Raw genomic sequence first — 24,817 nt, forward strand, 5'->3', positions numbered from 1 at the left:
AGCTAAAAGCGGTTGAAATGTTGGATTCCTCTGAAACCTTGAATATTAATGGTAAATGCATAATAATGTGATCGTTAAACAATCAGACTGCGTTTTCGTTAAGCAGCAATACGCATTCTTTTCTACTCTACGTTCTTATTGGAGAGTGGAAACGGATCCGTGCTGTCAGAGCTCTGCCACAGCTTTCAAGCCACTTCCCCTACGTGTTATCATTTTGGCACCGCAATTTGAGGCGGGTCGATGATTGTTCTCATTGCCTCATTGCCCATTGCCAACTCTGCATGCTAACCGAAGCATTGTCGCACATGTAAACATATTGACTGGGAAAAGGGCTAATGGGTGCTAATGATCAACCTGTCTATCGTGATGAAAATCGCACCTCACCATACGAACACCTATATTTTTATAACATTCCGCCTTTTATCGACAGGTGTACTACCACTGTACCGCGGACGGCAGCAAGTTCCAGTACCGCTGCGGAGGCGGCACTGCCTTCAATACGCAGACGAAGGTGTGCGACCACATCTACAACGTCGTCTGCGACAAATTCGGCACAGCAGAGGCAGCGTCGAGCTCACCGCCCTGATCAGGGCAAGTGGCAGCTCATCGGTGTAGATCTCTCGTGTAGGCCTCCCGCCTGGCTCACCCATGTAGCTCATAGCTCACCCGTGTAGCTCTCAGGTATAGCTGAAGATCGCCGCCCTCATTAGTGTTAGGTGCAACCATAGGCAGATCCAGAAAGGCGGCCTCGGACGTTGCGAGGGGCATGTCCCCCAACAAAATTCCTCCAAATTAAAAAAAACTTCTCGGATTTCGATTTCTTATGCACTGCTGTGCAGTTTAAACAAAACTGTTCCCAATAAAAGCTGTTAAGTTTCTTTTTTTAACGTCAAACTGTGATTCCTAGATCCGCTAATGGGTGCAACTCGCCAATGTAGCTCACCCGCCTAGCTCACGCGAGTGGCTCTCCCGCCTAGCTCATGCGTGTGGATCCCCGCCTAACTTGTCTGCGTAGCCCGCTCGTGCACCTCGCCGTGTAGTTTGCCGCCCTCATTAGAGCGAGTCCTTTTATTTGCTGTTTCATGCCGTGACTTTAATGCTGTTTGTACTGCATTACTCGTGTTGATAGTTAATCCGTGATATTAAATGACGCAGCTGATATGAAAAAATGAGAACACGATGGTAACACTTGATTTGTTGGAACTTGTACGGTGTTACGCATCAAATAAACGTTTATGTCCGTAATGATTGGTAGCCGACTTATTGCAGCTGGCGAAGTGGACCTCGATGACAGATTGTTTACAAACAGTGCAATCAGGAGCAAGTCTGTCGTATGGGGTCTCAGAGTAAGCATATTTGGACTGTAAGCTTCATGTTATCATACGTGTTCACTATCAATGACCATTGGCAAGCCTTCATGAATTTTGCCAAGGACGAGATACCGGATATACTGTCTGCAAAATTCAGGGCCATGCGATGATCTTCGATACGTCAGCGCATCTGACACCATAGGTGTTAGATTGGCAGAATATTCGCGGAGTAATCCATCTGCGGGCTGAGACTGCACACCCAGCAGTCACCCGTTCCTGATTCAATCAATCGTAATCCGCCATAAACTCAGCGCAGACTGGCTGATTCAGCTTCTGACTGCATTCACCGAACTACTGAAGTAAGCTGTAAGGCGTGAGCTGTCTTCAGTTATCATCGACGTAATTAGCATACGGGGTGTTTCAAAAAGTGTCATGGTTTCGAACATCCAGAATCAAATACACGCTACTGCGCATTAGCTGTCTTCAGCAAAAGTAGACATGGTAAATCAAAGACAGCAGGCTGATTAGAATTGCAAAATCCACGGTGACTATAAATAGCAATTAGCAAAATCTTATTTTGATAGCATTTTCTAACATCACCCTCCGATTTTTTTCAAAGCTGAATAGAAAACATAATCATGTCGCAATTGATTATACCAGTGGGCAGTGGCCGACGGTATTATCATTTCTATTATACCAGTGATCCGACAAACCCATCTCTTTAGGTCTAAAAATTGTAAGGCTAGTTAACTCAACACTTAACTCCTCACTTATCCTACCCAGCAATGCATCTAGATCACAGAGATTCAGCACAATGCGGAGCAAATCCAGCCCGGATGTGCAGATTCCAAGAAACCAAGTTCGTTGCACCCATTCTCTCAGTGGAGAGCAGGACAAAGACGACAAACATGATATCACGATATGACAATAAATCGTCCCAGCCCTGTCGATCTCGACTGTCGTGGTCCGGGAGGAATGGGAAGATGCTCCAAGAACTAACCGCAACAAGTGATGCAAGGGGCTTCAGGAGGTGGCATTAGTGGATCGTATGCGAATCGAAAAAGTCAACACATCCTGCAGGCAAACTTGTGAGCATGGCGATGGCGTTAGTCTACCCGGTAATAATTGGCCATTTTCGTGGACATTTGCGGATCGTCCATTGTCGACTTACATTGTTATATAAAACTGCACTTTATTACTTTATGGAAGTATGTTTTACCTATGTAACTTCCGCAATACCATAAACACACCCATGACCTTTGCCATGCGCCTAATCTTTCAGCCAGAGAACATGCATTATGCAGTTACGCCGATAATGTGTTGAATGTTGATCCCATGCGAGCCATTCCTTGAAACATCCCTTCTCACCAGTGTCCGTACCTTATAAACCGGCTGGCTTGCTGTTAGAGCCGCGCAGGGGCACCAAGAGAAGAGCTGCACCAAGGTCGGTATCGTCACAGTCCCACCTGCCTGCATCAACCGACGTCGTGGGCGCATCACCGGCTTATCTCTGCTCAGCGTCGCCCCTGGTGTCCGACCCGTGCCCATGACCCTCCGGAGGGTGCGGTTATCGGCGTGTATCGGCTCCGCGCCCCCCCCCCCCCCGAGATGGACTGAACAGAGCGGGTGCTCATGTCGGCTGGCGCTGTGCCCGTCATGTCGCTGTCGTTGTTTAGGTGAGCAAACGGTCGGTGGTGGGCTGCATGGCACGGATTGCAAGGCACCTTCAAAGATGCAGTGGATGACTAAAAATGAGGGCATGGTTATTGATGTGTTTTTCTTGAGAGTACCTACGTGGTTCATGTTGAAACGTTCAACTGCCGGTAAAATAAAATAAAAATTACCCGGAAACTCAAAAATGCTGCATAATAAACAATCACATGTACGTAATCTAAATGCCAACCTTATCTTTTATTATCTTTACAATTTCTTGGCAATGCTTATAAACTCCACAAACGCCTTCATTCCGTTCATGGGTCATCAGGTACAGTCTGTCTTATAAGCACCGCGCAAAGTGACGGTGGATCCATCGAGCCTGACTGAGGAAGGGCCTGCTAAATTTGGGTCACCGAAGCAATTGACATCCTCGTCCATTCCCTAGGTCAATTGTCGGTAACTTTCAAATTAAGGCAGGCCCTTTCTCGGTCAGGCTTGATGGATCCACCGTCACTTTGCGCGGTACTTTTAACCCGCGCACCGACGGGGGTCTGCGCCAACTTCGCACCGACGGGGGGGCGGATGACCGCCCCCTGATATCTCGAGAACGAAGCAAGATAGCGACAAGCGGTAAACGGCATCGGATACGCACGGACAAGGTCTACAATTTTTACTCATGTCATTTTCAGGTCAGGTCAAAGATGACGTCACAGGGGTCAAAAAAGTCAAAATGGCGGCGCTAGGTATGGAGAGAGTTTTTCTCAAATAACTTTCGAACTAGTCAATATAGGAACAAACTAAGGACATCATCGTGATCCTCTCGTCAATCCGTATCGAATGATATATGTTGACCTCGAAAGGTCAAGGTCAAAGGTTGACCTCAGGTCACGTGACCTCGAGGACATCATGTATATCATTCGATGAGCCTTGAGGAGCTGAACACAATGAGACCATCCGCGCGGCTGTATCTTGTTTCTGTACGGAGTTATTGGCAAAAAACCTTTGGTGACCTTTGATGACGTCACATGACCTTACAGCTGCCCAACAGCAAAACAGACCTCAAGGTAGTGAAGGTTGATCGTATATGAAGTCATGTATGGTATATGGGGCCATTCCGACCCGTTTTAGTGGTAAAAACAGGGAGTTGATTTTTCCCCCATTTTGGCTTATAATGGGGAGGTCGCGAAATTGACCTGACCTTAGGTCACCGACATCACAATTCCGAGATATACAAATTGTAGCTACTAATGACCTAATAACATCCTGCGACTTTCAAAGGCCTCCGACATCTACTGTAGCTCTGGCACGGTGACAAAGTTGCAAAAAAGTGACTTGAGGTTGGGTCATTCAAAGTGACCTGGTGACCTGACCTTAAAAGTTAGGAGGTTCAAACTTGCACACCATGTGTAAGATTGATGAGAGAATAGTCGTACCAAATTTCGCGGCGCGTAGCGCCGCGGTTTTCCCGCTATCCGCGAAAAAACCTCAGGGGGGGGGCGGATATCCGCCCCCTCGTCGGTGCGCGTGTTAAGACAGACTGTACAGTCTGTCTTAAAAGTACCGCGCAAAGTGACGGTGGATCCATCAAGCCTGACTGAGGAAGAGGCTGCTATAATTTGAAAGTCACCGAACCAATTGACCTAGGGAATGGACGAGGATGTGAATTGCTTCAGTGACTCAAATTTAGTAGGCCCTTCTTCGGTCAGGCATGATGGATCCACCGTCACTTTGCGCGGTACTTTTAAGACAGACTGTACAAGTGTACAGTATATCTAAAAAGTATGTCCCCTGGTTTGGCTCTCCCACAGGAGGCGAATCGGTAACTTGGCTGAATCCCAGTTGCGGCACCCGGCCGCCAGGGTCGCTGCTGCGCGAGCGGCCTTGACCGCTCGCATGTCATTGGCAGTTCGGTCCCTCCCCATCTATACCGAGGTGGGGAGGGGAGAAGAGGGGAAGAGAGGGGAGGGAGCGGCACTCGCTCGGCACTGGGCCATGCCTGGCTGACCCCGCGCTCCCTCGCTGACCTCCGTCCTGCCCTCAGGCGAAGATCGACTTCCTCGGCCCGTAGCGGCCGAGCGGAAAACCGAGCTCGCGGGGCGCGACTCCATTGCCCCATCTTATAAATGAAATGCTGTCGTATTCACGGCATTAGATAATGTCGTATTCACTGCATTTTACCACAGCAGTGGATGTGGTAAAATGCAGTCCAAAACAAACGGAAGCACACGATGGTGCATAATGCGCCCTCCCATTCAAATAAGGCCGCCCACTTCAACAGATGGTGTAGTTTTTTAGGGCGTAACAGATGCAAATCACTACCGAACTTTTTTAGTTCGGGCACTGGGACCGTTAATATACAATTGACTGAAATGCGTGAAAACCATTTTGCATTTAATATCCGTTTTCTGCACCCAAACTTTAGCCAGTGACGCCCTGTCCATTCTGAAGCGTTCATGAGATTGGTCCCAGCACCCGATTTTATATGAGAAAGTCGTTTAAAAAGCATCTTATCCCTAACCAATTTATTTATTATGGCCATTTTTACAGGACGTCTATAGAGCTTTGACTTTGACATTTCTTCCTCTTTCAGGAGCAACGTTTAACCCTCACCAGGTTTCAGGTTTTCTGAATACCGAGGGGGCATTGGGGGGTTGGAAGTGAGGGAACAACCCCCTTCGCCGATTCGCCCCTAATTGAGCTAGAGCCTCACGAAAGAAACGATCGTGTCCGTCGTTACGAAATGCAGCGATTGGTCTCCGATTTTAAGGACTAGGGTCAGCCGATGACTTCTGAGGTCAGGTCAAGTGGTCCAAGGCACAGGTTCGGTTTTTTGGTAAATAACTTCGCTAAAAGTGATCGCAGATCCGCGATTTTAGCAGCATCGTGTTTGTCTAGCTCAGGCGTGTCGAATGGTATACTTTTTCTTCGGGTGAGATCAACTTAAGGTGTTAACTTTGGGTCAAGGTCAGGTCACAGCCCGTCAGGTCACGAAGCTGGTCAAAGGAGGTCATATTGCATATCAATCGATTCGGCAGGTCTTTCCATGTCCATTAGTGGCTTTATCGACTCGGTAGCTTTAGTTGATCGGGAGTTATTGACGAAAAACAGATGAGCCAAAAGGGTTTTGTCTTATAAGTTGACCCTAGGGCCTAGGGCCTTACAATGGTCTTGCCCGGAAAAAAATGTATATATTTTTTGTATACACTGTGCATATTTCTACTATCTGGCGCGGCTGAGCATGACAAACGTAATACCACCGAGCCGCCTTCCCCTGTGACCATTTTGCGAGCTTAATCAAATCCCGACCTTGTTTTTCCCTGGCCATTAATGTTCTAACTTCTAACCTTACGGGTAATTGTTTGAGCGCGGAAGATGCTGAATCTTGGTTAACCCCATACTTATCATGTGATAAAGAACGTCAGTGTTAGAAAGTTAATTAACAATTTAATTTAGGATAGTTTAATTCAAGTCGGTATGAATCCGACCTGAAAATTTACTAGGTGGGTTTTGCAATTCAAGTCGGTATGAATCCGACTTGAAAATTTACTAGGTGGGTTTTGCAGCGCTATTTGTTTGGCATGTAATTATAAATCATTGCTAATTTCGATCCGGATATAGTTATTCAATGCTGGCCTTTGCGTCCTCAGAAAAGTTGTTTATAATCATGAAGGCTTGCATTGACCCATACTTTCGATTTTTCAGCACCATTATTCGCCGTAGTTGACCAGGTGTTTTTCTTCAGCTCTCCCCTGAATCATTTGGCTTAGACCCTTGGCGCATCACCCGTGCATCGCAAGACGCACCTTCCACACACAAGTTCACGATCCCCACGAACCCACATCAGCGTCCGTTCGCTTGGTGTGTGACCCCTTGACCTTTGGCCGCGGCAACTGCCAGCTTGCCGGAGCACCCCTCCCTACACGCGCTGCCCCGCCCGATCCCCTCCCTCTCTCCCTCCCCCCCCCCCCGGGGTCGTGTCACGAAGGTTCGGGCTTACGCTACTACCGGCCGCTGCGCAGCTGTCACCTACCGCTTGGGAATGTGTGGTCTGGTGCGGATTCAGCCAACTACCGGCTCGCGACACCAGCGCCACGTAGTGGCGACGGTACATTCTTTTTAGACATGCTGTACAGTCTACTAGCTAGCATATGTAAATTGGCTGCTAACTTACCGCGAACATAGGGCAAGCTCTCCTCGTTTCCCAGCGAACACCGTCTCCGAGAGGGCTTCAGAGCGACGTCTCCTGAAGCGCCTGCTGAGACGATGGGCAGGAGACGACCGAAGAGCGGGGGGGGGGGGGGGACGTTCGACGCTGAGCGGGGGCGGGGGCGGGGGCGGGGGCGGTGCGCGGCAGACCGCGGCCCGGAGACGCCGAGTCCCGACCCGGGCGTCAGTCGGGTATCAGCAGCCGCCCCGGCGGGACGACGCGACCTCTCGCCGTCAGCGACTGTGCCGACAGTGTGGTGACCTGCGCGGGCTGCAGGCTCAGAGCGCCGCAGCCCGGAGACGCTGACGGTGGTGGTGCCTATACTGACGGCTGTATTCACCAGGCCTGAAAGACCACAGGAGTCTAGAAGACCCAAGCTAACTCGCGGCTGCCCAGAACCCCGAGTGCGAAACCGATATTAATTTGTGGACGTCCAAATCAGGTACGGCTCAGTTTCAAATAGGAATATTTTACCCACGGATATGTGCCTCTCTTTTGAAAGTCATTTGACGTTTCCAAAAGATCGCCAACAGTTTTCTAGAATCACGTTCGATAAAGACGTCCTAGGACAATGAAAACATATTTGTTGTAGTTGTGTCAGCAAAATTGACCGAGTGATGTGCACCAAAAATACCCGAAGGTTGTTTCTTCATTAGACAAACACTATTCTTTAGAATTGTGTTTTTCTATTGAAAAACAAAATGAGGGTGTTTCCATTTCGGGATAGGATATGTGTTGTTTGTCAGGGTTTGACTTATATTCCTCAGCCTATGCTTCTTTTTATGTTGACCTATAGGTCAACAATGTGACTACTTCATGTCACATTCATGTTAAATGAGTTAACTACACCACAAGCTGTCGTATTATCAAAAACGTCACTGGTTTTTACATGGAAAAATTTCGATGAAAGCTCATGAAATTCTTCACCTTCGGTAACTTCTGGTGACCTAACATTGGATGCGACCTAAAAATATTTGAAGTACATTGATATTTGATAATGACTTAAACCCTCGCCCGTATAAGTGTTTTGCCAGCCGCGAACGTATAAGGCGGGGGAGGGGACCCCCCTTGCCGTTTCGCCCCTGATCGAGCTAGAGCTTCGCGGAAAAACCTAGCGTGCTGCCCGTGACGAGAGGAAGCCGATGATAACTAATATTAAGGTCCTAGGTCATTGGTTGACCTTCCAGGTCAGGTCAATGACCTAAAAGTCGGGAAAATCAGGACCTGTTAAAACGTCGTAAAGTATGGCTACAATGTTTTTTTCGGGATGCTGATCACGAATATCACGTAGTTTTGATCACAGATGACGTGACGTCTTCATGCATTTAGGCCAGGTCGGGTCAGGTCAGGTCAGGTCAACCACTAGGCGTTTTGCCGGGTATTCGCAGTAGGTGCCAACCGCCTCTGAGAGCTTCGTAACATGTTACGAAGGCACCAAAACTACTTCGTAAATTTTCAAATGGTTGCTAAATTCGAATTCAGCTCCAAAAACTAGCCCAGAACCATGTAAAACTCGAAAAGTGATCCGAGGTCATCAAAGGTCAATGACCTGACCTAACCTTCAGGTGACTTTGACATCCACCCTAATGCATGGCAGCAACATCATATCCCATGTTTGAATGCTTGAAACCACGAAAAGACTGCAAACGCGCGGCTAATGCGAGCCGACATACGCCGACGGCCGAATCACGATTCCGGCCAAACATGGTCTCGAAAAGTAGGTCACAGGTCAAAGGTCATATTAGGGTCAGGGTCATGAAATTTCCAGGGTAGGTGCAAAATTGATAAACGCAAGGGTACCTACCTACTGTAAGTTTTTTCGCGATCAACTGCTTTTTACGCGAGTTATTCACGAAAAACCGACGGGGTCCGTTCGACCCCCCTATACGGGCGAGGGTTAACGGACGTTTCGAATGCTGTTCAACAGTAACACTTGCCGTTACGTAGAGCAGGAGAACATCCAAAAGGGGCGTTCAATGCACCCCCTTCCCTAGCCTCGATGTGCTATTGATTTGTTTGGCAGCCACGGCAAGGGTCAATTAAATGAGAAATTTGTGATGCGTTGCAGAATGAACCTAAAATAACTTCAGATTCTGATGTGTCTCTTTTGTTGCTCATGTAGACGCGTTATGCGAACTATCTTGTAAGGTATCAGCATGACTCGATTTCGAATAATTCAATGTGAATTGTTGCCTGTTGTTGCTTATTGCTTGTGGGTGCAAAAGGTTCAACTATGTACATTCTGGTACGATAGTGCACTAAATCATGAAAATGATATGAAATTTTTACTGGTTGATTATTTCTTTATTCCCTTATTCCTTTCTAGCAGTACAGCAAGTTCTTGGCTGATTTCAACATCGCTACGCAGTCTAGTTCAAGCTATTGATAATTTTTCAGTTCACGGAACGTCGGTGTTTGTCATAACTCACGCTTCTCATGTGTCAGATTATCCGCAATAGCAAACTTGTTCACCAAGATCAGGAGCGACAAACTTTCACGGCTTCTGCGAATCTGGACGGAGCTTCCACAGACCTCTCTCAAGGCAGACCGGTGTCAACCGCTGAATTATTCTGCTATCGAACACCACAAACGTGCGTTATCTCCCGATGAGTGTTCGTAAAACCATTGTCAGAGTACCTTTTGCGTAAGGATTAGGGTCATGTATGCAGACAGTTGTTGGCTCATCAACGCATTAGTATTTACGTGGAGGGTTTGGCGGGATTGAGATGTAACCGTGTCCTGCTGTGCGCGGCACACTCATTGGTCTGAGCTGTCGAAACCCAATCATCTGATTGTCACTTTAGAATGCTAACGGCGCCAGGTTTTCATCTCATTTACATCACAATGGCGTGAGTTTGAATCTCATTAAGAAGGTAATTTCGTCACGAGAGGCTGGCAAATTGGTCGAAAGTTGGACATGCTTTCGTTATTGGCCCTATCACTGCAGTGCCGTAACATCCGCCGGTCCACTGCCCTCTCATATGTTAGACTAAAACAAATTAGCCCGTCATCAATAGTGTCAAAAAGGTACGAGCTCGTATTTCAGTCGCTCTTTATTCATGTGTAACTATGTGATTGCCATTAAGCCTTAGGTATGTAAATAGCGATATAGAAGACTTATAGGTGGTGATGCTCTCAATTGAAGTGTGTGCTGTGCACATCACGAGGTGTCTTTTCTTGTCAGCAATCATTCCATACAGTACCTAGAACGTGTCTTTTTGCCCTAAGCCACACGGACGTATAAATAAACTATTTAATTATACGTTTAATTATACGTCCGTGCTAAGCCATCAATGCGATCACTTCCTTCAACGGTAAAATAAAATGTTTTGCACACGAAATGGTAACGATAAATCGAGTATGATCTACAGATATATTCTGCCTAATTCTAATCCCAGGCAACCATTACAGTTGTATTTATCATTGATTTTCTGCACCATGATCCAATTTATCACCGGCTTTACTTATCTTCGATCAAAACAACACGACCATGCCTTACCTGTGGCCTTGAATCTTTTCACAAAAAGCGGCGGAAAACGAATGAACCACATCAACACCGCCATCTCTGATCGCCAGCAATCAGTGTCGACTCGGCTCCCCCAATCCGACCGCTGATCCGTGCAGCTCTCTGACGGTGACCTAGCTCTGTCGAGCGGCGGCAGGTCGTTCGTCAGAAGCACTCCGCTTCATCTGGCGGCGCTGTTGCCTCATCGGACGAGCCCTGGTGATTTAGTGCAGCGGCCGCGCCGGCTCCGGAGATGTAGAGCGAACCGGCGGCACGGTCAGGTCAGTCGAGCGGCTCGTCACGTCTCTACAGAACGTCACGTCACGTCCAGCAGAGCGTCACGTCACGTCTTCATGTCGTGATTAGGGCCGCGAATCGCCGGCTGGATCCGTGCGAGCTTTGAATTACGGACGGGACACGACTGGGAGGAGATGTCTGAGTGTTGTAACAGCCGAAGCTGGGTTAACGAGAAGGTCAGATGTTCGGAGCTCGTCGGCAGAGGATGCCTGGGCTGCTGACAGCGGTCAGGGGCGGTGAGAACTCACCGAGGAACGCTTGGAGTAGGTACGGAGTCGTGGGACATTTGTGAAAGGCCGGCTATTTGATTGTTAAACATTTTCGAATGGATTGTTATTTGGGCACATTACTTGGGATGTTTAGTCTTAAAAAAGGAAGGGGAGTTGAAAGGTATACTCATCGGCTATGACATCTGGACACTTAATTATGCACCTGTTAACTTCACAGTGAGCTCAACGGTTAAAGCCACAGCGGCAATACGTTTCCCTCGTGAATGGTTACATGAATTTGAAGTGAGGTCAACGTTTCAAGTTGATCGTTCAAAGTTCAAGAATGGATTATATACCTAATACGAACTGCATGTGATATGTTACTGAAAATCCCGAAGCTCAGTAAAGGCTAACCCCCCGAAACATCTGCATGCGATTGCGAGCGTGCTTCATGGAAGTTTCATGACTTACCCGGTCTACAACCGGTAACGGCACACTGCGTGTTAGAGAAGTGGCCGACAAGTATCCCAGATTGCGTTGTTTTTTTTAAAGGTGAGATTAAAACTTTTACTGTACCGCTCATAACCTCTCACGATCTGAAAAGGCTTAACAATCCGGATTACGAGTTTTCACTTCGAATGATTATGAAATAAGACATCATGATTGATTAGATAAAGTTAGAGCATCTGAAATGAGTGTCTCATGCGACCTGCCTGTCGCGTACCCAACCCGTCTGCATCCGACCAAAAGCCGACCAACCCGCAGCTGACAGCACGAATGCGAGGTTTCAGAGGTGGGCACGGCAACAACCTTCAGTGGAAGCGCGGGTCAAGAAACTAATGAACTGCGCTCGTTATGCGGTACGTACATCAGGAATTGAGCTAATGAGTTTTCTTGCCGATAATATTGACATGTTTTTGCAATTTATTGTAAATTAGTATCACGTGCTTCAAATTACTACACATGCATTAACGACAGTTATTTAGGAACGTGACCGCTTAACAGTGCAACTGGTCAAATCATTGTCAGGTCATGACCCAAATGAGGTACACTTGTAAATCTAAACCACTCGCGATCCACATCTACAGCATAATTGAATCTGTCGTGCAATCACTAGCAATCACATTTTTAGGATCCAGACTGTCGATTGGCTTATTTCTAGAAGCTGAGCCGCTGACATTGTACTGACAGATGATGGCTCATTTTAGGTCAGCAGTCAGCACAAAAAAAAAAAACTTATCATCCTATGATTAATTGACACTTTCAGCAGAGTGCACCAAACAAATCACACATATTTCACCTATCTGCTAAGATCTTGAGCTATTTTCTCAAATACGCTTTGCACTAACTGTAAGGTGCGAAGTATCGGTGCAACTGCATTAGAATAAAGCAATGCGCTTCCTATAGATCCCTCTGTTGACAAAACCGAGGGGTGGCCCTCCTAATTCCGGTCACCGTTCGCCGCCCTTAATGGGCTGCCAGCTGCGTATGCAAATGATGCCTCGGTGCTGCATCCCAAGTGGCTCAGACTCCTTTGCGTAACCTGCGACCCATGGGGCATCGGGCGACGCGCCCAGACCTTCCGGTCAGCGCCCGCAACTGTCACGACGCCCTGATACGCCACGACGCCCCGATCCGTCACGACGGCGCATCTGGCTCAGGGTTTCCCAGGCGTGCCGTCCATCCGTGCCGTCCATCCGTGCGCCGTCCGTGCGTCGTCCGTCTGCCCGTCGTCCGCGTCACATCTGTCTGACGCCGACCCGCTCCGCGCCGTCAAACTCAATCAGCCGGTACCACACGGCGCCCCGATTCCCTCTCCTCGCGCTGTCTCTACCTGTCTGTCCCTCCGTCGCGCCGACGGTCGTCGCTCCGGATCACGCCGCCCTTGGTCCGGCCGGCGGCCACATTGGGAGCAGTCGGCCAATGTCGCCCCCGACGGCTGATGACTGGCTTCCGTCGCGGCGCGACCGCGCTGTGCACCCGGCCGACACGCGCCGGGCTTTCACCACATGGTAGAGAGACGTGATACCGACAACCTACCCTCCTAAACACTGCTTTCTGGCATGTTCGGCGATATTCACTGGCTTCAGTGGCGAGTGACGCGAGTCGAATGGGTGTTTGTTTTTTCATCATTGGTTCTGTAGTGAATCGTTTGATAATGTGAGCAATGAGCATGGCCAGAGCCAGAACTAATGGTCAATTATTGACTGGTTTATGCTTCTTGTCATAAAAGGTTCCACAACTGATCGTTTCTGATCTAATCTGACGATAACCACCTATCTGTGATGGCTTTTGTTTGTCACTTAATAATTTCATTATTTTACATGAAATGTTTAAATGACTTATTTTGTAACCTGTCATGGGCAACGAATACCTATCAATTAACGCAATCTATTTATTGACTTTAGCGCCCAATGGATAAAGCACTAAACGAACTATATATTTTAGTATGTGTTGACCCTCAGTGCCTGGGTACATACTACATTTATTTAAAAAATCACTACTTTTTTAACATCAAGCAATAATTTTTAAATCAAGAACACTTATCTATTCACACATCTTGTTTGCACACCGTCGCTTATTCCATCTTCATGACTGTAAGCGATAATGCCACGAATGCCGACTAAGGCGATCACGGACAGAGTGTCGCACCAACCGTGTTGCAACAACAGCAAGCCACTTTGTGCCTGACTGCAGGTGACGACGAAAAGAGGCAAAGCTGATAACGAAGACTCAGTGTGCTTCGACTCGAACGGCTTAGCGAGTCCGCTTACCCGGCTGAAGTGAGCCATTCCCCACTTTTAGTATCCACTCTTTTGGGGTACGCAATCGTTGGCATGCGGCAAGTGAAAGTTTGTGTTCAGCCTTGCCTGTCTGCGAGAGTAAAGTGTGGAAACAAACAGCTTTATCCGCTGAACAGAATAATTCTCGGAAAAAGTTATCGGCTCCCTGCAGCGTTCGAGTGTGTGACAAACAATAAATGATAAATGCCTATGAGGCCGGCGCCGTGGCCGTGTGTTCCGATCCCATTCACCGCAGCTCAGCTGTACATTGACGCTAATACCGCGCCTGCATGTCAGACGATAAACAAGCCAGTAAACTCGAAGTAAGCTACACTGACCTCTCCAGTTGAGATCTAGCGAATATATGAAGGCTGCAGCCTTTTGACGCAATCTTTCAGACTTCAGACCTATTTGTTGATTGTTAACATATGGGACATGACCGAGCCGGTAAGAAAAGGAGAGAGAGAAAGAGAGAGAATGAAAGACAGAAAGAAAGAAAGAAAGAAAGAAAGAAAGAAAGAAAGAAAGAAAGAAAGAAAGAAAGAAAGAAAGAAAGAAAGAAAGAAAGAAAGAAAGAAAGAAAGAAAGAAAGAAAGAAAGAAAGAAAGAAAGAAAGAAAGAAAGAAGGAAAGAAGGAAAGAAGGAAAGAAAGAAAGAAAGAAAGAAAGAAAGAAAGAGTGAAAGAGAGAGAAGCTTAAGTTGGTTGGTGTGAGAACTTAGAAGAATGAGGGCAGATCACAGAGGTCGGGTGTTACAATAGTTCAGTGTTTCCGGGCTTTGAACTGTCAAATGCCATTGCATACGAGCAATTGAGGCATTTAAAGACATGATGTGGACGTGAATAGTACTTTATGCGACCTTCACCTCGTTTAAATGCATTTTATGTCTCGCTCGACTTGTTTAAGCACGAGTTTATAAATGAACGAGTGAAACGAGTTCATTTATAAACGAGTGCTTAAACAAGTCGAGCGTGACATAACATACATTTCAACGAGGAAAGGTCGCATAAAAGATATTTAAATGATTTTTCCCGCCGATACGTCAATAAAGTCATCTTTGAAAAATAGTTGTGCAGGTGCAGCGGATCGGTACAAAAGGAAGAATAACATTGTTAGTAAATGAAAAAACAAAGAACTTATAATGTAAGACGAAAACCATACAATTTTCCATCCTCTTCCTTCCCCTCACACTTGGGGAAAATGTGGGAAACCGGGGTTATGGGTGGGGGGGACATTAATACACATGTGCTGAATAGGAGCCGCAATTCCATCAGCATATAACCATCCATTTCTGTGTGCTCCTTGTGTCAAGTATGAATACAAACACGGTCAAATACTTGACTTATCACAGAGGACTCGGATAGGACTCGGATATGGTGATAACTTAATAGTCAATGATTATATTCGTGTCACCCGACTGTTGTAGGACACTGTCCAGTGTCCATTGTTCCTTGGTCGGCATTTTGCTCTAAACGAAGCAGCTGTCCTTAATTTATTTGAGAAGATATATGGTTTGCGGATGCATTTGTCACCCACTTCCTCATAACAGGGAGCATAAGGCACGGTACAAAATATTATCAAAGTTTTGAAGCGTGCCTGCTAAAATACGCAATTGGTAGGGCTGTTTAAATGCCATCACCGGCAGAACTGGTCAATTCAATATGTTAAAAAAACTTTCTATTGATCGATGTGCACGAATTTTCTTGTGATACCTATCAGCAAAGACATCCAATATCCATTTAAGTCAGTGGTCTATAAAGGTGATATAAAACAATATCATTACCTATACAATATACAGCTATGATAAGGCCATATCTGAATCTATACCAGGGGTCAATAAACCCAAAGTCGTTTAAATAATATTTATGCACTAGTGCATAAATATTCAACATTGCTTCAGCATTGCATGACCTTATTTATCATCTGGCGCCTCCGATTTCAAAGGATTTTCTTCAACATTGTCGAGGCGGGAAAAGTCATTTAAATTGTGAATTAAAATGAAATCGGACTTACTCCACAAGAGTTCGTTGGGTCGTTGATTGTTTCGACCCAACGAACTCTTGTGGAGTAAGTCCGATTTCATTTTAATTTAGCAATTGAGGCGGTATCATGTAGCAGACAGCAGCAGCCTTTCCCCTGCCCTGACTGATGCCTCGCTGCGCCACGGTGCACGAGCGGCCCGGTTAAGTGCCCCACAACAGGTCAGCGGGGCGGCGCAGAATGGCACGCACGTGCCGCATCCGCACTTTTTTCGAAAGTGAGCCTCCTCACCACGGAATGTGCATTGTGCATGGGTACGTTACGGATTGTATATGAAGGTGCACGCGTGTTGCACAGGTTGCACAGAGGCTCGGCAGATTGAAGTGCACCGCCAACGCCCAACTGTCACCAGGAAGATGCATCCACTGTTCCAGAAGATGGGTCACTTGGAATTGTGGGGTGAACAATAGTTTTTGGAAAGCAGATATGCCGGTTCAGCGTCAGAAAAGTATGCTCACTCAATTTCTCTACACATGCTATGAAATTATTGTCATCGTGGGTCAATGCATCGTTTAACGTTGAAATATTGTTCTCGCTCGATGTTCCTGTTTGAATTATTCAATCCCAAACCACCGAAATGTTTTAGCATCGTTAGTCTATTCAAAGGCGGCGGAAACGTTTTTAAAAATGATAACGCCTGAACGCCGCTTGACAATTTCGATATACCTCGCCAAAGTCAACAACAAACAACAACAACAAAACACATTTATTAGACATAAAATGGAAATAAGTAAGTAGTCCAGGTGGTGGTGCAAAAGCTGATGCTTAAATCGAGGCACCACCACCTGGTAACGTAAACAGAATAAATAAATATGGTACAATCCAGGGCCGCGGAGAGTCAGGTCGGCTGCCGCGACAGTTTGCATTGATAAACGGTGATAGCGGGCCGGCGCCAGTCCACCGAGACGGGGCTATATCAGTCTGGATGTGTTTTTGAGGAAGGATTGAAAGGCAAGGAGAACCTGAGGTGCGTTTTGCTTTGTCGTGTTGTGTCCGTGTAGAAGTGTGTCTAATTTCATGGTGTCTGATTGGTTGTTGAAATCAATGTTGAGGTGTGTGGATACTTGTGCAAATAGTGTGGACCTCGTTAGTGCGTAGTGTGGGCAGTGGAGGATGAAGTGTTTTGTGTTTTCTTGTGTGTAGCCACAGGCGCACTCGGGGCTTGTTACTTTTTGTATAGAGTACTGGTGTGCGTTTAACTTGGACATCCCCAGTCTGATTTGTGTGTGCAAAGTGTTCCCAACCTTAGTTCCTAGTGCGTTGTAGTGTGGGGGCTGTGGTGTGCCGAGTAGTAGTTTAATGCTTTGTTTGAATTTTTTCATCTCTTGGCAGTTTCGTATGTGCGTAGGCAATTGGTTCCAGTGCAGGGATGTTTTGGGAATTAAGGATCTCTGGTAGCAGGATTTTGAAGTTCGCGGGACTGTGTGGTGGTTTTGATTTCTGAGATTTCGTCCTGCCGTGCGCCCTCTCTCCTCTGGGATCATGTTTGTAATGTAGTTTGGTATGCGAGGTGTATTGTCTATGATCTTTTTGTATAGAAAAAGCCTGTGGATTTTTCGTCTCGTCTTCAAACTGTCCCAACCGAGTTCGTCTCTAAGTTTGTCTGTGGATGTCCGATGTAGTGTGTTCGTCACGAGTCTAGCGGATCTGTTTTGTAGTCTTTCCAGTCTTAATTCGTCATGTGCAGTGATGTGTCCGTCGTAAATGCAGTCACAATAGTCGAAGTATGGTCGCACGTAGGTCTTGTATATGGTGTTTAGTGTCTGTCGTGGAAGGAATTTCGCAATTGGGTAGAGGGGGCTGAGGGCGATGTTTATTTTTTGAATGATTGTGGTAACGTGGGTCTTGAAACGCAGGTCTTCTGATAGAGTTAATCCCAGATGCTTATGAGTGTCCGTTTTTGATATTAGTTGCCCATTGAATTGAAGTTGAGGTGAAGTATAGTTATTTCTTGTGCTGAATGTCTGAGTTATGGTTTTTGATGAACTAAAAGTAATGGCCCATTGCTGTGCGTACTGCTCAATTGTGTTAAGGTCTTCTTGAAGTGAAAGTTGTGCTTGTGTCATGTTGTCGGGTGTGTATGATGCGTATAATGAAATGTCGTCAGCGTAAAATAGGGCGGTGTTTTTCAGTTGTCCAGGGAGTCCGTCAAGGTACAGGAGGGCAAGAAGTGGACCTAAAATTGAGCCTTGCGGGCATCCGGAGTTTAAAGTCATTGTCATTGAGTATGAGTTCCCTATTCTTACTTTCTGTCTTCGGTCAGTTAGGTATGATTTCAGCCAGTCGAGAAGAGAGCCAGTGATAGAGAAGTCGTTTTCGCACTTGAACAGAAGGCCTTTATGCCAAATCTTGTCGAAATATTTTGTCACGTCTAAGTAAACAGCAGTAAAGTCTTGTCCTTTGTCCAGTGATTTGTAGAGGCTGTCAGTCATGTAGGCTAGTTGTAGTTGCGTGCTGTGGTGAGGCCTGTACCCGCTTTGATTGTCAGAAAGAAGCGAATTTTCGATGAGGTGGTCGTAAATATGTTTGAATATGATTTTTTCTAAAATTTTAGAGCAGCAACATAGAAGGCTAATGGGTCTGTAATTCTGTGGGTCAGCTGCCGATCCTTTACGTTTGAAAATTGGTGTGACATTGGCTTCCTTCCAAAGATTAGGAAATTTTGAAGTTCTGAGAGACACATTAAATAATTTTGCTAATGGTTCTGCTATGAGAATTGCTATCATTTTTAATATTTTCGTGGGGAGTTGATCAGGGCCAGTAGATTTGTGTGGGTCGAGAGAATTTAATGCTGACAGTACCTCTTGTTCGGTTACGGTTATTTCGTTTAGTTCGGGTACAGGCCTGGTTCTCGTGTTTGGAGGTGGAAGCGTAGGTGTGTTGTGTAGTTGTGTCTGTGCGACAAAGTATCTATTAAGGATGGTGGCTTTTTCGCCATCATCTGTCGCTACTTGTCCATTGTGTGTCTCTAGTGGAGGTATTTGTGTGCATGGCCTTGGTCGAATAGCTTGTCTGGGTCGAAGTCCTAGTCAGCAGGAACAAAAATTAATTCCTGAAATGAGTACTCATTTCGGTAGTGCAAAGTTTCACCGGGGAATAATTTGGATGGCTGGTTTTAGGTGTCATTATTAGCTCATATTTATCAGCAACGTCTCTGGCCAGCCAGTTAGCTAGTAGATGTTATACCCTAACGTGTTCTGCTCCTGTGTTTCAGCGGCGATCTGATCAGGATGTCGCGTCTGGCACGGGCCGTCACCATCACCGGTGAGTGGTCAATCCGTGCTGAGTTAATACCGTGCACATCTCTGGGAGAACAGACGAGGCGTGTCGCACGCACACGGCGTGACCGATCCAGTGTCAGGGGCTTGTTCTCCACACCCGAGAGGTGCGGTGTGGCCAGAGGCGCGGCAGACGGGTGCGTCACGGTCGGATTCTGCACGAGAGCCCAGGGTTGTGAATCACAGGGCGATGGGGGAGGTCGGGTCAGACCGGGTCAGATCGGGTCAGATGAAGCAGGAGCGAGTCAGACCGTCTGCAGCTAGGTCGTGCAGCGATAGCATCGATTTCGGCGCTGGTGAAATGAGCGGGCACCCAAGTTGTACCGAGACGCATCGGTCGCGAGTCGTGCCGAGCCGAGTGGGGATGGGGGGAGGGAGGGGAGGGCACGACCGTCGTGACCGATCACCTCTCCAGCACGGGAGCGTTACGAAAAGCGCCTGCATCTCGCGTATCTCACCTGTTAGTCTGTCGTGTAAGCAAGCCATCTCACGTGATGAAACAGCTTTTCCATTCATGTAAATGCCATGAGTTTTGCCACATAGTGGTGAAGCAGCTTTTCGTTCATTGCACTGTTCTAGTTAGCTAGATTTGCCAGTGACCAGCAGAAGAAAGAGTGATGGAGTGGAGTCCACTGCACGCCGGGTCACGGCTACTCCGGTCCTCTGCCCACGACTGCGTGTGGAGACGAGGATCCGATCGGGTCAGGTCGTGCGGGAGCTGTAATGACGTCTTTTTCAGGCGATCATCAGCGGCAATTTACGTAGTCAAGGACAGCCAACTGCAGTCACAACCGCGGACCATTCACAAAGACCGCAGCTCGGGACAACATAGGCGCAGAAATCACAGGATTACAAACCGAGGAGGTATCATGTGCTGTTCTCATGTGCTATTTGGCGTGAAACGTAAACCATGTTTCAAACTTCAGAGCTAAGGCTCCGCAGAACTAGCAATGCAAACCGTGTTTATGTATGCTTCTTTAGCAGCCCACATGAGCAATATATTCGCATTAAGTCAGCTGGTGATCTTCCAGGTCAGTTTTATGGCCCGAAAACCAGGACAGGTTTTTAGCAAGGAACACACGAAAATACAAATGTATTAACCCAGATAAAACGACCGTCATATTTTTCTTCTGAAGGCTTATCGAATGAAGAGCTTTTAGTTAGGAAATGGTTAAATTAAAAATTGGTTCAATTGATTTAAATTATTTCACTCGCTTTTCAGGCAATATTTCCAAAGCGCAATTTCAAAACTGAAGTATTCTCGGTCCAACCTGCTCAAGCGTCCTATAATTATTTACATTTGTAAATAGTCTTCAGAAGGGGTTGCGTCACATCCCTACCCGTGCCGACGAGGGTAGCACAGGGGTGGGGCAAATTGTTTTCGCCGCCAGTCACATTTTCCGCTATATAAGATCTATCAGATCCTTGTACTTACCTTTCCCCGACATGTGATAACAATTACGGGATTAGAGGTTATTAATGGCACAGCTTGACGTTTATTCGCAACAAAAAGTGCTGCCGCGCTGCTCAGCAAGCAATGCCCACAACATGCATTCAGTGGTGACGCCACAGATGATTTACGATGAACTGTTATCTCATGGAACAAACAAATCAATCACAGCTTTGGAATATGGCTAAAAATAACGTTTTCTCATTCACTGAAAAATCGACGCTTTCACAGCGTGAACCTCAAACTCGAAAAATGAGCTACATTTTAAATATTTGTTCACGTCTTCAGTTGGAACACGGCAAAAGAAGAAGATCTAGGAAAATAACACATTTAATTAGCCCTTCTGACGGATTGGACGTAAATGTCTGGACGTATAGTAAGTAGCGACAGGGTCCAAAGCTACCCTTAATTAAATATCAGCAGTGCATCGTTCACGATATTGTAGACAGGCTAGATCTTAATTAAACCAAAACTACAGTCCAAACAAAGTCAAAGCGGCGCATTGACAAGTTTTGATTTAGAACAAAATCTAGGGCCTGTATCATTCGGGCTCTCAGCATTGCTTAGACCATTACATTTATGGCTAAGTATCGCATATAGCGGCATACCGCACGAGTTTTTGTTTTGCTCTTATGAACTGACAGAAATTAAGCACACTCAAAAGAAATAATCACGCTTTGCTCCCCACACTGACATTTGCTTGGCTAATCTAAGTGAATTGCACACCGATACACATACTTTTATGTTACCCAAATCTGGCACTTCACGGTTTCTTTCTTAGCCAATCATTCTTATTTTTACCGCGACCTTATCAGTTACATCTGAGCAGTATTGCTTGATTTATCATCTCGATTGCCTTGATCCAGTCGGGCCATATTTCGACCGGGGCCTTGCAGAGCACAAACTTGCAGAGCACAAACTGAAGGTTCAACCGTCACTTGGTTCAGCACTTCTTAGAAACCAAGCAAGCGCGAGATGAAAAATCATGATGAAAGATAAGGAGCTGCTAGAATGCCATACTTGAGGCCCGATATTTTTGTTCTACTACATACTTCTGTGTAAGATCTGGGCACTAGAAGATTTATAGGAATTTATTATGTCACCGAAGCTGCACTTTTTGTGGGCGGTGACATCATGCTGGTCGTGTCTGTTTGTGACAATTCGGGTGTACTGAGCCACATTCTAGCGTGGGAAATGAGGAACGTGACCGCGATGATATTTGTGACTTAGCTAACCATCATTGCTTCATGTTTATGTTGATATTGTTATGCTATGAATGCTGAAGCAGATGTGTTCCATGATAACTTCAATGTTACCTTCCTTTCGACACTTCCTTGGTCAATGAGGAGCTACCGTGTGCGTGGCACAGGATGGCTTGTCCCGAAGGGAGTGCTTTTAGGGAGTGGGTTGGATCCAGTCGCTCTCGCTTTGCCGCACCAGTGGACTGTGTAGTCGACCCGGTCCACTGTCTCCATTAGGGGCCTGACCCAACATACCCGACATTGCTAAAACAACGGCTTAAAGCATTCGTGTTTCTAGAACATAATTTCTGACTACGCCTGTTTTATAAGCCCATGGCCATTACAGTTGATTCTGTCCTCAACATTCACATTGTTCTCGGTTAACTAGACTCAGCTCTGAGTGCCACCACACGGCGGCCGGCAGGTTTTCTGGGGCGAAAGTGCGACCGTTGACCGGCGGGATAATTAACTCTCATTAACTCTCGGCTGTCTCACGGAGCTGGGTAGTGAAACTGTCTCGCCACATACGGACGCATCGACCGAGACGGCGGAAGGCCGGTGCCGACAAAGGCCGCTCAGTCGGACTGGTGGCCCGCCGACCGGGTCTCGCAGCCCGCTAATGAACACTGCTCATTAGTGAAAAGAGACAGCGACTCGACGCTCGCTGTTTCGAGAGGCAGTGTCATTCCGGGATCAAAAAAGTAAAACTAGATTTGATAAAAGACATATTCAATATTTATCATTAATATCACGATCAGTGTGTACCAATTCAGTCAAACTATGTGCACAGTTCTCTTGTTATATATTCTATGTCGTCGGTTATTTTTACGATAGCCAATAGTTTTCCGGTGAATTCCTGAATGCTCTCGAATCACGAGCTGGCTTATCTGCCACAACCGAAGTCGTAAAACCAGCCATTGACGTGAAGATTGCCGAGTTGAACACCCAAATCACTTCTCATTTAAGTAAGGGTGCATTGTGCTCACAAATGCCATTACCGTCCATGGGGTTGTATTTGACAATGTTCATGCCGGGGATACGTTCATTGAGGGAGTCGCAAGATGATGTGCCTCTTTTCCCCGGGTGCTGATGGTCGTGTCACGCTTCATTTTGTCAGGCTCTTCACAATACAAGGCCACCGCGGAAGATGACGGTATAATTGATATAGGAGTCATGTATCACCGCATCGTAAGCCTCTGTGAGTGACATTTAGCCTACCTTCTACGAAAAAAAAAAACAGGATATTTGGCAATGTGCTTCCAAAAATTGCAGACCACATAACTACCTAGTTATTGCTGATAGGTTTTCAAACTTAAATCAATGCCGTAATGCGTTGTGCATAAAGTTGGTGGCCTAGCAAGTAGCAACAGCGATTTGGATGTTTCGTAATATACCTAATAAAGATAAGCACTGGCTAATCCAGGGATGGGGGGTATTTAGGGCCATCCCCCAAGCCCGTTTGGTCCCCTAAAAGACCCGAGGTTTTACATTACGCCTATGGCGGTGCATGGAAAGAAAGGGGCCATTTCAGCCATTTCCCCTCCCCCCTCCCCGAAACGTCCGGCTGGATCCGCCAATCAAGATATGACCTGTTTTAATTTAAAATCCGTTCAATACAATGCTACCATGGCATTTATGGCACAAACTTTTTTGCAAAATATGACAATCCGCTAATTTTGCACGAATTTCGCCCTTCCGAAACCCGACGAAGAAGATCTAATGGAGTTTTCTCGTTACAGTAACCAGGCCTGTCTGCCCTTGTTTTTTTTTTTTTTGCATTGACTGGACGTCAAGCTGACAGAATCGTGCGTAGTTAGCTCTACTTTTATCGGTTCTTGTTCCTAGACAATGGGATTGTATCCGTGGCATCCTATGGTATTGTTTGAAGGAAGCTCTGTGGCTGAAAATAAATCAGTCTTACCCGAACCAGCAATATCCCCATGATGCTACCCGAGGTCAGCCGCTTTGATTAAAACGGTTGGAATTTGATTCAAATGCTATTAGGCTGCACAGTGCACAAGCATGCATTTGCAAATGGTACGCTAAGGTCAGGTGTACGACCAGCAATGTCATATATGTAGGTCCTCCTCTGACTATGGCATACCTTGAAGCATGGCACTACCGATTGCTTCGCGGACAGCCATACTAATGTGTGATCGAACTAATGTAGGTACTGTGTAATGCCATATTAATGTGCAGCTTAGCAAATATATCAAATTGTAGCTCTTATGACGGTAATTTACGAGCTTTATGGGGAGGACAGCGACCTTGATAATTGGTATGCTATATGTCATGTTGTATGACAACTGGCAGTTTAATTCTTTTCTTATATGTCTCGTAAAAGAAAGCGATCTGTAGCTAATCGAATGCCAATAACTTCATTGAGAGACGCCAAACGCTGTTGATATTTTCGGACACCAAAGTCCCTGCAGCCTTGAACCATGAATGAACGTAACAAATTAAAATATTACCTGTATGATTCGAGAAATCATTACAATACAAATCAAAGCCAGCAAGCGTGGCCTTTGTGAAGACAAGTTGCATCTGGGAAGCGTCTAAAATGATCCGATGAATCTTGCTGTTCCATTTTCACGTCTTCTTGCGATCGATTTTGCGATTCACAAGCATGCCGACCTCCTAGGACTATTTGGACGGTTGAGATGTAAGCGCAACAACTAAATCACGGATACGTACATATAAGACTGAATTATGGAGACGTAAAACTGGTCACGTGACTGTTGCGGGGACATTGAAGAAACGGGATACGTCACAGAAAAGCCTTCATCTGAGGCTTAGCAATAATAGGATAAACGCGTGATTCGTTATGGATTCCAAATCAATT

General features: G+C 46.3%; 1 protein-coding gene across 1 annotated transcript; it reads right to left on the reverse strand.

Annotated features, from left to right (window-relative positions):
* Positions 1-16,917: 16,917 nt before the first annotated feature.
* LOC122376591 lies at positions 16,918-18,212 on the reverse strand. Its single transcript, XM_043356483.1, has one exon. It carries the CDS (start codon positions 18,070-18,072, stop codon positions 16,918-16,920), a length of 1,155 nt encoding a protein of 384 aa, XP_043212418.1. The 5' UTR covers positions 18,073-18,212.
* Positions 18,213-24,817: the final 6,605 nt, after the last annotated feature.

This window comes from Amphibalanus amphitrite, unplaced genomic scaffold, assembly GCF_019059575.1.
Source record: "Amphibalanus amphitrite isolate SeventyFive unplaced genomic scaffold, NRLGWU_Aamphi_draft 002206F_arrow, whole genome shotgun sequence".
Lineage (NCBI taxonomy): Eukaryota > Metazoa > Arthropoda > Thecostraca > Balanomorpha > Balanidae > Amphibalanus > Amphibalanus amphitrite.

Coding starts and splice junctions, on each gene's coding strand:
- LOC122376591 (XM_043356483.1), bottom strand. CDS start 18,072: ATGACACAAGCACAACTTTCACTTCAAGAAGACCTTAACACAATTGAG.